Source organism: Mustelus asterias, chromosome 14 (genome assembly GCF_964213995.1).
Source record: "Mustelus asterias chromosome 14, sMusAst1.hap1.1, whole genome shotgun sequence".
Taxonomy (NCBI): Eukaryota; Metazoa; Chordata; class Chondrichthyes; order Carcharhiniformes; family Triakidae; genus Mustelus; species Mustelus asterias.
Window position 1 is genome coordinate 32,280,818 of NC_135814.1, and position 15,023 is coordinate 32,295,840.

Below are 15,023 nucleotides of genomic sequence, written 5' to 3' on the forward strand. Positions count from 1 at the left end.
GCACCTGCCAATCCTCCACTTGTTGGAGATATCTCAAGTAAATTGCATGCAGCCCAGATTCTTCTTCCTCCCTTGCACTTAAACTTGTGCCCTATGTTGCAGGAAGGGACCCGGGCCATCTGGCATTGCGGGCCCTACTGCTGCTCCCACACATCCTTCCCCTGACAGCTCGGAAGACACCTCAGTGGAAGCCGATGAAGGGACCTATGAGGCCAGCACCAGTTTTGCATCAGCTTCCACCTCGCAACTTACCATCCCAGGGACTCTCACATCGGTGGGTGCGGTTAGTGGTGAGGCATTTGGGTCACTCTCTGGTATGCACGACACATCTGCTGATTTACATCGGGAGGAGGAGGGAACATGTGGGGACCTGCTGCAACTGAGGACTCAGCTGGCCCCAGGCTACATGCTGGGCCTCTGCAATCACTTCTCCCTCAGCTGCTGGAGATGCAGCAACAGAGCCACGGAATGGAGGAGGGGCTGACAGCAACACTGGACCGACTGCGAGGCTATTGGGAGGAGTCCCAAAGCTTTCAGGCAGACCAGCTATTGCTTGTCTTGCGTGGTCCCCAGGTCAACACTGCAAGAGTGGCATTCGTGGTGGAAAGCCTGGAGTAGGAAATCCTCACCATGAGTGGCAGAGTCCAAGCGATGTCCAAGGCATAGCAGGCCACGGTGGAGTCCCAGAGGGCCATGGTTGAGTCACAGCAGGCCACCACTGAGGGCCTCAACAGGCTTATCGAGAATCTGCGACCCATGGCTGAGAGGCTTGAGAGCTTGCAGAAGACCCAGGGGGACAGTACTGAGACACAGCAGGTGATGTCAACAGCCTTTGAGAACGTGGTTCAGTCTCAGAGGGCACTTGCTGCTGCCATTGACAGGTGGCCTCCATCTCAGAGGGCCATCTCGGCCACCATGGCATGAACGCAGGTGGTCCTCCAGGACTGGCAGCTCCAGATGATGCTGGAACTTCTGGAGCTCACTGAGGATAATCACCAAGGGCATCACAGGCCAAGGGGCACGGTCGGCAGCTGGCTGGCTGATGCGCGATTAACTCACTCGGGAGGCTAGGTCGTACCCGGGAATAAAGGCTTTTATTCGCAACAAGAATAGAGCATACTGCTTAACAATACTATCCCAGACTAAGGGCCACTAGGAAGTAGCAGCGACCTTTATACTCCTATAAGAAGGCGGAGCCAAATGGAGTGTACCACAGAACAATGCTAACAGGTGGAACACCCCAACCCTAACCCCAAAGGTAACAAGAGTAACATATGTACAAGTACCCATAGTGGTAACCATCTATGGTTCACCACACTGGCCACCTCCACCTCCGATGTACATCTTGGGGAGACACCAGGACGTAGCGGTAGGCCACATAAAGTTAAGAAGTTGTAGCGGCACTAAGATGGCATGGGTGAGGGCAACACTAGGTAGATAGAATATTTAGGCACTTTGAAATCTCATGTTCACTTGTTTTTATATTATCACTTATTTTGAAGGCACTTTTATTGGCCCCAGTAAATGTTATTTCACCCCACACCTGTGACTAATTTATCTCTGATTAGCCTCTAACATGAATGTACTTACCCCGATGATCGCCAGAGGAACCCTGCACGTTGATGTCAGTAGGGGAGGCCCCTCAACGCACTGCTACTGAGAAAATCAAGGCGCTCAAATAATTCACTGGCAACAGTGGATGGCATGCATTGGCAGTGATTTACAGCATCTCCTATGGCATCCCCAGAACCCATGTGCAGCAACTCCGGTTCTTAGTGACCAAAGCGCATGGTGATCAGGGCCTCCCTCACTGCACTCGTATGCCCGATCCTTGCTGCTGCCAGCCATCCAGTGGCTGGATGGTGTTGCTCGTCGTCCTCCTCCTCCTCCTGTTGCTGGGTGGGCTCCTCCCCAGTGAAACCTGGCTGGTCAGCCTCCACGTCCTCCTCCTCCAAGAGGTGTCCTTGCTGCTGTGCCAGGTTATGTAGGGCACAGCACACGACCACAATATGGGACAATATAAAGGGGCTATATTGGAGGGCCTCGCCGGAGCGATCCAGACACCTGAACCGCATTTTGAGGAACACTATGCACTGCTGCACTATTGAACGAGTGGCAACATGGGCCTCATTATATAGTGTCTCCGCCTCAGTCTCAAGTCTCCGCATACGTGTCACCGGCCAAATCCGAAGGAGGTACCACATGTCACCCACGAGCCAACCCTGCACCCTGGGCTCATCCTCAAAAACTTCCGGAACATCAGAGCTCCTCAATAAAAAGCTGTCATGCACGTTCGCGCAGACATGCATGATGTTCAGCTGATGGTCACACACCAAGTCCACATTGATTGAATAGAAACCCTTTTTGTTCATGAATCTCCCTGGATTCTTCACCGGGGCTTTGAGGGCAGTCTATAGCCCCCTGCACATTGGCATGCCCACAATGGCTGCGATACCTGCAGCCCAGGCTTCCTGCTGGGTCTGCTCCAGGTCAAATTTAATATACTAACCCGGGCATACGTGACCTCCTTGACACACTTGTGGACGGATGATTGGGAAATGCTGCAAAGGTCTCCACTGGCAGTCTGGAAGGACCCAGTGGTGTAAAAGTTTAAGGCGGTTGTCACTTTCACAGCAGGAGTGGGTGCCACCCCCTTGTGCCCCGACGTGCCAGGTCCGGCAACAAATGGCACAGGTGTCGCACTGTCTCTTTTCGGAGCCGGAGTTGCTCAAAGGACCCTCGCATGCGGACCTGCTGGGGTCTCCTCTTCTCCCCGCTCCCTCGGGACGAATGGCAGCCACGTGCTGCCTCTGGTGGCTGTCTCCCTCCACTCCTGCATGTTGGTAAGGCCTGGGCCTCCTCAGCCCGCAATTCATCATCCTGCTCCACATTCTCAGCTCCAGCAGCAACCAAAAAAGCAGCAAGGTCAATTGGTTGCATTACAAAAGCCATCTTGTTGATCTGAAGAGTGGGGGTGGGGAAATTTGGGGAAGGGGAGACACAGATAGAGAGTTAATGAACTCTGCCCCAGCCCAGCAACATACACTTCCCATACCACCACCCCCCCCCACAGCCCCCAGCAAAACACTGCCCATACCCTTCCCCCCCCCCACAGACCCCAAGCCACATATACATTCCCCATGCCCCCCCACGGCTACAGAATGGTAACACAGAACCCTTATTCCCACCCCGCTCTCAAACACATACCCAGAACCCACGCATTAGTGGCCACAGACAGTGCTGCTTGATAAGTCCTGAGGCTGCAGCACTGCCACTTCAGAGAGGTTCCAGCCCATCCCCATCAGCAACAGTGCTTGCTACTGCCATCACTAGGACCCAGAATCAGAGCTAAGACCCGAGATCAGCACTCTGACCCGGGTCCACCCTGAGAGGCTGAAGTCGGACTACGTGAACAACAGCAGCCCCCCACCCTTCCACACACTCGCTGGCCCTCCGACCCGAAACGCAACATGGTCGCCATGAAACATTTATTTATTAACCAATTTCTCAACCTTCCCTGAAACCCTCAACTGTTTGTGCACATATACGCCAGGATCCTCTGTTCCTGCATCCCTTCAGAATTGTATTCGCTAATTCTTCCTTCTAAAATGTATACATCAATTTGTTGCATTAAATTTCATCTGCCTCAGCTCAGCCCATTCCATCAGCTTGTCTATGTCTTTTAAAAATCTATCACTATCCTTCTCACAGTTCACAATACTTTCAAGTTTTGTATCATCTGAAACTGTTAAAATTGTGCCCTGCACACCCATGACTAGGTCATTAATATAGATCAAAGTAAGAGTCATCCTAATTTCGATCCCTGGGGAGTTCCACTATATACTGTGATCCTGTTCAATAAACAACCATTTGTGACTGTTTCCAGTCAGTCAGTCGAAGTTGTACACATGCTGGCACTGCCCTATTATTCCATGGGTTTTCAATTTTACTGACAAACTTACTTTGTGGCACTTTTTCAAATATTTTTTGGAAGTTCAAGTACAACACATCAACCACATTATCTTTGTCAACCCTCTGTTACCTCATAAAAAAACACGATTAAGTAAGTTGAACATACATATGAATAAGAAATCATAGAATCCCTACAGTACAGAAAGAGGCCATTCAGCCCATCGAGTCTGCACCGACCACAATCCCACCCAGGCCCTACCTCCATATCCCTACATATTTTACCCGCTAATCTACACATCCCAGAACACTAAGGGGCAATTTTAGCATGGCCAATCAACCTAACCCACACATCTTTGGACTGTGGGAGGAAACTGGAGCACCCGGAGGAAACCCACGCAGACACAAGAATGTGCAAACTCCACACAGACAGTGACCCAAGCCGGGAATCGAACCCAGGTCCCTGGAGCTGTGAAGCAGCAGTGCTAACCACTGTGCTACCGTGCCGCCGCTATAAGAAGCAGGATCAAGCCATTCAGCCCTTGAACATGCTGTACCATTCAATAAGATCATGGCTGATTGGATAATAACCTCAAATCTGCATCCCGCTTACCTCTGTTAACCTGTTATCCGTTGTTTTCCAAGAATCTATCCATCTCTGCCTTAAACATATTTAAAGACTCTGCTTCCACAACCTTTTCAGGAAGAGAGTTCCAAAGACGCTCAACCCTCTGAGAGAAAGAATTTTGCCTCATCTCCAATTTAAATGGACAACTCCTTATTTTTAAACTGTATAACCCCTAGTTCTAGATTCTCCAACAAATGGAAACATCCTCTCCACATCCACCCTGTCAAGACCCCTCAGGATCTTATATGTTTTAATCAAGTTGCCTCTTGCTCTAAACTCCGGTGGATAGAAGCCTAGCCTGTCCAACCTTTCCTCATAAGACCCATTCTAGGTATTATCTGGTAAATCTTCACTGAACTGCTTCCAACACACTTGCATCCTTCCTCAAATAAGATGACCAATATTGTACATCATACTCCAAATGTGATTTCACTAATGCCCTTGACAACTGAAGCATAACTTCCCAGTTTTGTATTCAATGCCTCTCATGATAAATGATAACATTCTATTTGCTTTCCTAATTACTTGCTGTACCTGCATACTAATCTTTTGCGATTCATACACTAGGACAACCAGATCCCTCTGCACCTCAGAGCTCCGCAATCTCTCATCATTTAGATTTCTTTTATGCTTTCTGTCAAAATGGATAATTTCAGATTTTCCCACATTATACTCCATTTGCCAGGTCTTTGCCCACTCACCTTTTGGAGCTTCCTTATGTCCACTTCACTACTTACTTTCGTCCCTATCTTCATGTCATTAGCAAATTTGGCAATGATCCCTTCAATCCCTTCATCCAAGTCATCTATATAAATTGTAAATGGTTGAGGCCCCAGCACCGATCCCTTTGGCACACTCGTTACCTCTTGCTAACCTGAAAACAACCCATTTATGGCTAACTCTCTGCTTCCTGTTAGTTAGCCAATCTTCTATCCATGCTAAAATGTTGTCTCTATAACATGAACTTTTATTTTCTGCAATAACCTTCACGTGGCACTTTATCAAGTGCCTTCTAGAAATTTTAGTACATTCAATGGTTCCCTTCTTACCTTAATGGTTCCCACTTACCTGACGAAGGAGCAGCACTCCGAAAGCTAGTGGATTTTGCTACCAAATAAACCTGTTGGACTTTAACCTGGTGTTGTGAGACTTCTTACTCCCTTCTATCCACAGCATAGGTTACTTCCTCAAAGAACTCCAATAAGTTGGTTAAATATGATTTCCCTTTCATAAAACTATGTTGACTCTGCTTGAGCTTATCGACGTGCCCTACTATAACTTCTTTAATAATAGCTTCCAATATTTTCCCTTGACAAAAATTAACTGGCCTGTAGTTTCCTGCTTTCTATCTCTCTTTGTGAATAATAGTTAGACTTGCTATTTTCTAATCCATTGGGACCTTCTCCGAATAGAGGAAGTTTTGGAAAATTAAAACCAATGCATCAACAATCTCACTAGACACTGCTAAGAAGCTAGGTGAATGCCATCAGGACCTGGGCTCTTGTCAGCCCCCAGTTCCAACAATTTACTCAGTACCATTTCTCTGGTGACTGTAATTTTCCTGAGTTCTTCCCTCCCTTTCTGACTTTGCACAATCTCAGTACAATTGGCCAGACAGGCCAAAGAGCAGAGGCAGAATAATGTCTTTGTAAGAGATGCAAGGGAATTCCCGCAGGAGCGGCCCAATGCAGTCAGTTTGTGGATTATAAATCTGAAAGCATGGCAAGGCAACAACCAGTGAAACACCCTGAAAAGGTGCCAACTGCTATTTTCCAATGTCCCTTCTGGTGAGAAGAAGATCCACAGGTGCAAAGAATGTCCCACCTCAATTGCATTGTGTCATGGGTATGGCTAAATAGAACATTTTAGAATGGTCTGCTGTTTCAGGAGATCTGTGTTTACAAACAGGAGAAATCTGTTAAACAAACCTCCATTCAAGACCTTGACAATCAGGAAATCACCTTCTAAGGAGAAATGAAGAAAAATAAAAGCCAATGTTGGAGTGTTGACAATGAAATGATTGGGATCGGTGCAGACTTGATGGGCCAAATGGCCTCCTTCTGCACTGTAGGGATTCTATGCAAATCAGTGGACACCCTACTGCATTCAAATTGAATACAGGAGCTGGAGTTTGTTTTATCTGACAGAGTTTAATGGCTAAACAAAATAACTCTGCAACCTTCATCTATTCAACTCAGAGTCTGAAAGAATCAAGCTAAATGTTAAAGGTCAACTTGATGGCACAAAGAAATACAAAAATAGAAACATTTCTGAAACATTATGTTATTCAGAATCAAGAATGCTCTTTGTTGAGCAGAAATGCCTGCATAGCTTAGCGCCTGTCCTAACAATTCCACGCAAGTGATATGCCTCTGGACTCAGCCCTAAGAGACATGTTGGAGATGCAGAGACAAGCAGAGAAACAAGTAGAGCGAGGCCTTACGCAGATCGAACGAAAGGCTGGAGGAGTCTGTCCACATTCTGTCTGTCATGGCTGTGGCATGTAAGCCATGTCTACCTCCATGGAAGGGAAGTCCCATAGAATACACAATGGCTGCTAGATATGCACTTAGACCTTCATTCTAATTACCTCTGTAGCCATGAGTGCACTGCAGCAATGGCTAGGCGAAAGGGATACGGGCACCTCGACCTCCCTCCAGGTGCTCTTTCTCCTCAAGGAGTCAAGGTGGTGCCACAGGTAGGAAGACCACCAGCCAGGCACCCTAAGGTCTTTATCCCAGGACACTCCAAGGATCCTCTGCTGCTCAGTCTCTCTTCTTTCTGTAAGTGATGCAATTGTCTCCAACAAGTTAGGCCGAGGAGAATGCACCTGCATCTGAGCAGCAAACTCTGAGCAGGCCAGGGTCCTCTCTAATCCTCAGGCCTCCAGAGGATGCCTGCCAAAGTCCTCACAATCAATGGGCTGCCTCCACATTAGCTGCAGATGCTGAGAGTGCACATAGGTATAGAGGTAGACAAAGAAAGATTATGGAGTTTTGAAGGCACACAGGTGAAACAACCATTGTATATAGTTCTGGCAATGGTAAATTTATGTTCACTTGAACTGTTTGGAAGTTTTCTAGATTCCATCATGCTGCTAGTTGCTTCAATGATCACAGACATTTAAGGGTGTGGAATTTGGGCTCCTATTCAAGTCTGATAATGAACTCTTATAAATTCACTTCTCTCATATTATCAATATAGTCATTACTCAACACCACATGTGGAGTAATTAAGCACTGGCCATCATTTGGCCAATTAAGCACTGGCCATCATTTGAGAATGTGCTGCCAGGCCACACACCATGTAAGCCAATACTTTCAGCACGCCTTGTTCTGACCTCTGAAAATGTGTTCAGCAAGATCATTACATCTCTTGCTGCTGTTGCCCTGATGAGATGAGGGGAGGGGGGGGGGGGGGAAACCACAAGGACTCTCAGGGAGTTAAACCTGCTCTTTGAGTGACAAGGAGCATTGTAGATGCATATGCTCAATCATAGACCTAATGGAGACATCTGCGGAATTGTAACTCTCCATAGCAGCTCTCTGGAGAATGGCATCAGCCAGGTCTTCTGGATATCCCTTGTTCCCAAAGTGCCAGCCCTGCAATCGTCAAGGTACTTCAAAGATCTGTGGCACCTGGGAGTGGGTCAGAATATAGGTGACGTGAGAGCTCCCCGAGAACTAAGCACAGACATGCAGGAATTGCCGTCTGTCATCACATATCAGCTGCATGTTGTCTGAAGTACCCTCAATCAAGCAGCGGTGCTGAAAGAGGGATACATACTATGAGAAACCTCCTGTGGAAGAATAATGACTTTGAGCTGGTTCTGCTCAATTATCACTCTACACCATTGTAAACCCACCAGGCTAAGAATCCAACTTCCTTTCCTTCCCCATCCATTGATACCAAATGTCAAGATGGAAGATCATAGTTGGGCTAAAAAATGGGAGGAGACGTACAGAGCAAATCAAACCTGTACTTGTAACCAGACACAGGGCTCTCAGCCTTCATATTCTCAAAAGTGGAGGCATGGTATAGATTAGAGACCAGCAAGAAAGTACTGTAATAGAGAACTTACAGCAACCAAGATCATATTTGATCCAGACACAGTCAGGAATCATTCAAAGGAACAGAACTGCCCAATGGATAGAAAACCAGCAGCAGAATGGGCTGCACTCCCTCAACCTCAGAAGAACATCACACCTACAAGAACCACAAATGTGGGAAACCAGTTGTGAACTGATTTCAGAGCAAATAGATTCCCAACTCTCTCAGAAGGAACCCTGCATTCATTAAAGAAAACTGGTAAAGCTACAAGGGAGACTGTCCCTTTAAAAGCAGAGAATTTGGGGATGGTGTAGGAGGATGTGTATATAAAATGGGGATAAAGATTCAGGAGAGATGAAGAAGAAAGGGTTAACTCTAGTACTAACTACTGAGCATGTGCGTAAGTAGCTATGTTATAGTGAGGCCACACAGAAGATGAGTGAAATACCCTAGACAAGGGCTGGAGCTATGTCCTGATGTTTAAATAGTTTGTGATGTAAATAAAGGTATTTTGAATGAAAGACCATTACCTCCAGGAAGATCTCTTCATTTTTAAGTAACTAATGAATTCCAAGACAGACCCAGAATAAGAGTTATGATTTGAGACATCCAGAAATGTAGAACATTGCTACAGATGCCGGGCTTTTGGACATGAACTTCTGAATAGTCAGATTATTAGTAAATGTTGTTTACCCACATCATCTTTACTTGAATGAATATTAAAAATTGACTTTGCAGTCGAGGTAAGAGTGAAACCAACATGATGTTATTTACATGAAATCGGACAATGGAAATCTAATGATCATATATGTAGTTAAACACGGGCATTTGGAAGTTGCCATCCCAGATGCCTTACATCTCAAAGAATTATGGTATCTTGCTGTCTGACTCACCATTCAAATACACAAAATAGTCATCTGGTTGTACAGAACTTGAGGATTGCTGAAAAAAGAGACATGTCGAAGATTTTTCTCTTGCGCTCATCAAAACACTTCACAAGAATACCAGTATAGGGAAAAACAACAATTTATACTATATAAGAGAATGTTAATTGGTAGAGACGTCACCATGGCAAATACATAAGGACGTAAGAACTAGGAGCAAGTGTAGTCCATCTGGTCCCTCGAGCCTGCTCCGCCATTCAATAAGATCATGGCTGACCTTTTCATGGACTCAGTTCCACTTACCCGCCTGCTCACCATAACCCCTAATTCCTTTACTGTTCAAAAAAATCTATCTTTGCCTTAAAAACATTCAACAAGGTAGCCTCAATTGCTTCATTGGGGCAGTGTAGTTAAACACAGACACCAGTTGATGGTGACTGATAGATAACTGCCAAGCATTGTTTAAAATTTACACCTGGCAGTTGGATGGTGATTGGTCAAGGCATTGCCCTGGGAAGTGAATCAATGAATAGCTGTCATTTATTTTGTTTCGCTGAAACAGGCGCAATGTGTGAACATGTCTTTTATCTGCAAAAAAAAATCAGGGCCTTTTGTATTAATATATGTAGTTTCCAGTATACACAGACGTGCTACACTGTGAACCCAACTGACAATCTTAAATTGGTTGTTAGCATTATTCTTAGTGCACTGAGGATAATTTGGCAAATGGCCAATTGCAGAATCACATCTAATATTGCACAGTGTGTTTTGGGTTTTGTAAGCATGGGCTGGTTGGGTATGATGTGTATCTTAGGCCCATTGTAAACAGTGAAACAGGCATGCTGTTTGATATGGTCTGCCAATATTTGGGACATACAGCCTATATACCTAGCACCACACTGGCACGGAAACTCATACACTACATTATTCATTTGTATTATAGACAGAACATCTTTTTGGCTTGACGGCAGCATTGTGTTAGTGGTGAATACCACTTGTGTTGCTACTGCTTTGTAGCAGTATGAATAGCTAGCTTCATCTGTTGCTCAAATTTTTGACATACCTTATCCTTCCAGGGTAATCTGAGGTAGGCTGAGCACTTGAGAGTCAAATGTAATAGCCTTAAGGTGTTTGGGTGATATGTAATGTGAAATGATCTGATCAGGGTAGCCATTTTTGCAGGATGCCTCTAAAGTGACCTATTTTGGCATGGATGAATACACAGATGGGGCTGGAGTGGGTGGGGGGGGGGGGGGGGGGCAAGTAAGAGAGAGTTTCAGAGAGTTAGTGTAGACTCGATGGGCTAAATGACCTTCTTCTGCGCTGTAGGGAGGTAAATCTTAATTAGTGCCAAACACCATCTCTGGTACTGAAAATGACCATTTCTAAGTACTTTTACAATTAAAATCTCATTCTTTCAGGTTTTGATTGTGAAGAGATTTAAATCAAGTATTATTGTTTATTGCTACTTTGTCTCTTTTTCTGTCTTCCTTTATCTTATTTCTTTTGTTTTTAGTTTTTTGCACCTAATACACATCGTATTTAATATTCAAGGTGACACATCCTGGTTCAGGTTTAGCACAATTCAGTGATTATTTTTAATCTATTGGGTAAGGAGATAGGCAAGAGCTTACCCTGTTCACAAAAGCCCCAGATTCTTTGTAAAGGGTATTGGACTTTTTTTTAAATTGCAATTATACAGAGTCATTCATAACTTCAGGATATAACCTGTGTGCTTTACAACCAATTAAATATATTTGAAGTGCAGTTACTGTTGTAATACAAGAAACACAACTATCAATTTGCACACAACAAGGTGTCACACACAGCAATGTGACTAGGTAATCTGCTTTCATGAATTGATTGAGGGCTAAATATTGGCCAGGACACTCGGAGAAAATTCTCCTGCTCTTCCTCAAAATAATGTGCACTTCTGTCACAATCTTCTGATTCATTGATCACCAGTAATTTAAAGTAAATTTCAATGCAAGGCCACATGAAAAGTCTATGGGAAAGTACAAATGTGATGCATGTCTGGTGCCATTTGTTTCGCATTGAGAACAAATCCAGCCAATTGAATAACTAATCATTAATATTTAAATCATGACCTATTGACCTCACCCAAGAATGACATTTCATGACACTTGTACTGTCTATTATATAGAAAGTAGCTTGTTGCACTAGAATATCATTTTGAATAATCTTGTCTTAAAATATATTTATAGGTCAGCAGATTCTTCTTGATTTTAACATTGGAAAAAATGCATTAGAGGAGATGATTTGTTCACACAATGGGTTAGAAACAAGTTGGTAAGTACAATAACTGATTATAGTGGACTTGCTGTAGATTTAAAAATTTGTGGCTTTGAAGTGTATTTGTAACTTAGAACAAAAAATATAAATAATCTGAATTGATCAAAACATAATGGAGGTAGCTGCAATGGAATTAAAAAGAGATAGTAATATTTCAACAGAACTTTTCTAAAAGCTTCTTTATTGCTGGGTTGTTGCAGGAGTGAATAGTTGGCTCTCCAAAGAGAGAGAAATTTAAATGTCAGCATCATGCTAACAAATATCCTCTTCTATCACAAACCACTTCTATTATACATTTAGTCCTCTAATCTGTTGGGAGGTTCTAGTGTTGTGGAATCTGTCCCTGCTTACATTGTGAAACAGACTCCACATCAACTGGAACAACACAGAACAATTGGACAGGCATGACCGTTAGTTCATAGTCATAGTTTTTACCCAATAAGTGGGGAGGCTTTACAAGCCAGCTACGGGAAATCATATTCTTTGCCAGTATGGGTAAACAGAAAATTGGCATGCCATTTGTAGAAAAAAATGGGAAAATATCTTTTGCATCTTGAAATAGGATATTTCTGAGTCAGATATCAGGGGACACACTGATAACTGGATATCAATAGACTTTAAAATCTCACTAGGTCTTTAAACTCAATGAAATGAAAATTCAATGTTTCTTGAATGTTTCATATATAGACCCCCAAACTGCAGTGGTGATGTTGGGAATGGCATTAAACATGAAATTAGAGATGCATGTGATAAGGGAATATCAGTGACCATCTATCTGCGCATAGATTGGGCAAATCAAATTAGCCACAATGCCATAGAGGAGGAATTTCTGGAGTGTATACGGGATGGTTTTCTTGTGGAGGAAACAACTAGAGAGCAGGCCATCTTAGACTGTAAGAAGGGAATCATTGTCAACCTAATTATGCGAGACCCCTTGGGGATGAGTGACCATGACATGATAGAATTTTTTTTATCAAGGTGGAGAGTAGGGTGATGTGGAGACTAGGGTGCTGAATCTTAATAAAGGAAACTATGAAGATATGAAGCGTGAGTTGGCCTTGATAGATTGGGGAGAGCTACTTAAAGGGATGACAGTGGATAGGCAATGGCAAACATTCAAAGAATGCATGGGGGAACTGTAGCAACTGTTTATTCCTGTCTGGCACAAAAGCAAAATGGGTAAGAGGGCCAATCCATGGCTTACAAAGGAAATTAGAGATAGTATCCAATCCAAGGAAGAAGCAGACAGATTGGCTAAGAAAAATAATAGGTCTGAGGATTGGGAGCAGTTTAGAATTCAGCAAAGAAGGACCAAAGGATTGATTAAGAAAGGGAAAATATAGTACGAAAGTAAGCTTGCAGAAAACATAAAGACCGATACTAAGAGTTTCTATAGATACGTGAAGAGAAAGAGGTTGGTGAAGACAAATATAGGTCTCCTACAGACAGAAACAGGGGAATGTATAATTGGGGGCAAAGAAAAGGCTGAGCAACTGAATACATACTTTGGTTCGGTCTTCACAAAAGAGGACACAAATCAGATACCAGAAATATTGGAGAATGCAAGATATAGCGAGAGGGAAGAACTGAGGGAGATCAATATTAGTAGAGAAATGGTGCTGGGAAAATTGATGGCATTGAAAACGAATAAATCTCCAGAGCCCGATAATCTACATCCCAGAATACTTAAGGAAGTTGCTCTAGAAATAGAATGCATTGGTGGTCATCTTCCAGGATTCTATAGATGCTGGAACAGTCCCTGCAGACTGGAGGGTAGCTAATATCACTCCAATATTCAAAAAGGGAGGTAGAGAGAAAGCAGAATTATAGACCAGTAAGCCTAACATTCATCGTGAGGAAAATTCTCAAATCCATTATCAAGAACTCTCTCGTGGAGCATTTAGAAAGCAGTGGCAGGATCAGAGACAGCATGGATTTATGAAGGGGAAAATCATGCTTGACAAACCTGTTGGAATTCTTTGACGATGTAACTAGTGGAGTTGACAAGAGGGAACCAGTCAATGTGGTATATTTGGACTTTCAGAAAGCATTTGACAAAATTCCCGTATAAGAGATTATCGTGTAAGAATAAAGTGCATTGGATTGGGGCAAGTGTATTGAAATGGATAGAAAACTGATTGGCAGAGAGGAAACAAAGAGTAGGAATTAATGTATCCTTTTCAAATTGGCAGGCAATAACTAATGGGGTGCCACAGGGATTGGTGCTGGAATCCCAGCTATTCACAATATATATTAACGATTTGGATGGGGGAACAAAATGTAACATCTCAAAGTTTGCAGATGATACCAAGTTGGGTGGGAGGGTGAACTGTGACGAAGATGCAGAGATCCTTCAGCATGATATGGACAGGTTGGGTGAGTGGGTGAATCAATGTTAGATGCAGTATAATTTGGATAAATGTGAGGTTATTCACTTTGGAAGCAAAAACAAGGCGGCAGATTACTACCTGAATGGCTGTAAATTGGTAGAGGAGTATGTGCAGCGGGATCTGGGTGTTCTTGTGCACCAGTCGCTGAAGGAAAGCATGAAGGTGCAGCAGGTGGTAAAGGCGGCAAATGGTATGTTGGTCTTCATTGCGAGAGGTTTCAAGTACAGGAGCAGGGATGTGTTGTTGCAATTATACCGGGCTTTGGTGAAGCCACACCCAGAATAGCGTGTGCAGTTTTGGTCTCGAATGTTCTTGCTCTCGAGGGAGTGCAGTGAAAGTTTACTGGGATGATTCCGGAGATGGCGGGACTGATGTATGAGGAGAGATTGACTAGGTTAGGACTGTTTTTGCTAGAGTTCAGACGAATGAGGGGGGATCTCCCGAGACTGATAAAATTTTAACAGGACTAGACAGGGTAGATGCAGCGAGGATGTTCCCAATGATGGGGTGTCCAGAACCAGGGGTCACAGTCTGAGAATTCAGGGTTGACCATTTAGGATGGAGATGAGGAGATGTTTTTGCACCCAAAGACTGGTGAGCCTATGGAATTCATTACCACGGAAAGTAGTTGATGCCAAAACATTGAATGTATTCAAGAGGCAGCTAGATATAGTATCAAAGGTTATGGGGAAAAAGCAGGATTAGGCTATTGAGTTGGATGATCAACCATGATTGTGATGAATGGCAGAGCAGGCTCAAAGGGCCTCCTGCTGCTCCTATGTTTCTATGTATGTTTCTTTAAAGGGTGGAAAATCTGTTCTGCTAAATTATTATCCAGTTAAAGGCAAT

General features: G+C 43.9%; 1 protein-coding gene across 8 annotated transcripts in view; it reads left to right on the forward strand.

The window, feature by feature from the left end:
* map3k19 (mitogen-activated protein kinase kinase kinase 19) overlaps positions 1-15,023 on the forward strand; it is a 112,802-nt gene that overhangs the window by 61,099 nt on the left and 36,680 nt on the right. For all 8 annotated transcript variants that reach the window (XM_078228053.1, XM_078228050.1, XM_078228056.1 and 5 more), the window contains one exon: positions 11,697-11,781. In XM_078228053.1, coding sequence (XP_078084179.1) covers positions 11,697-11,781 — 85 coding nt within the window. The remainder of the gene's footprint in view (positions 1-11,696; positions 11,782-15,023) is intronic.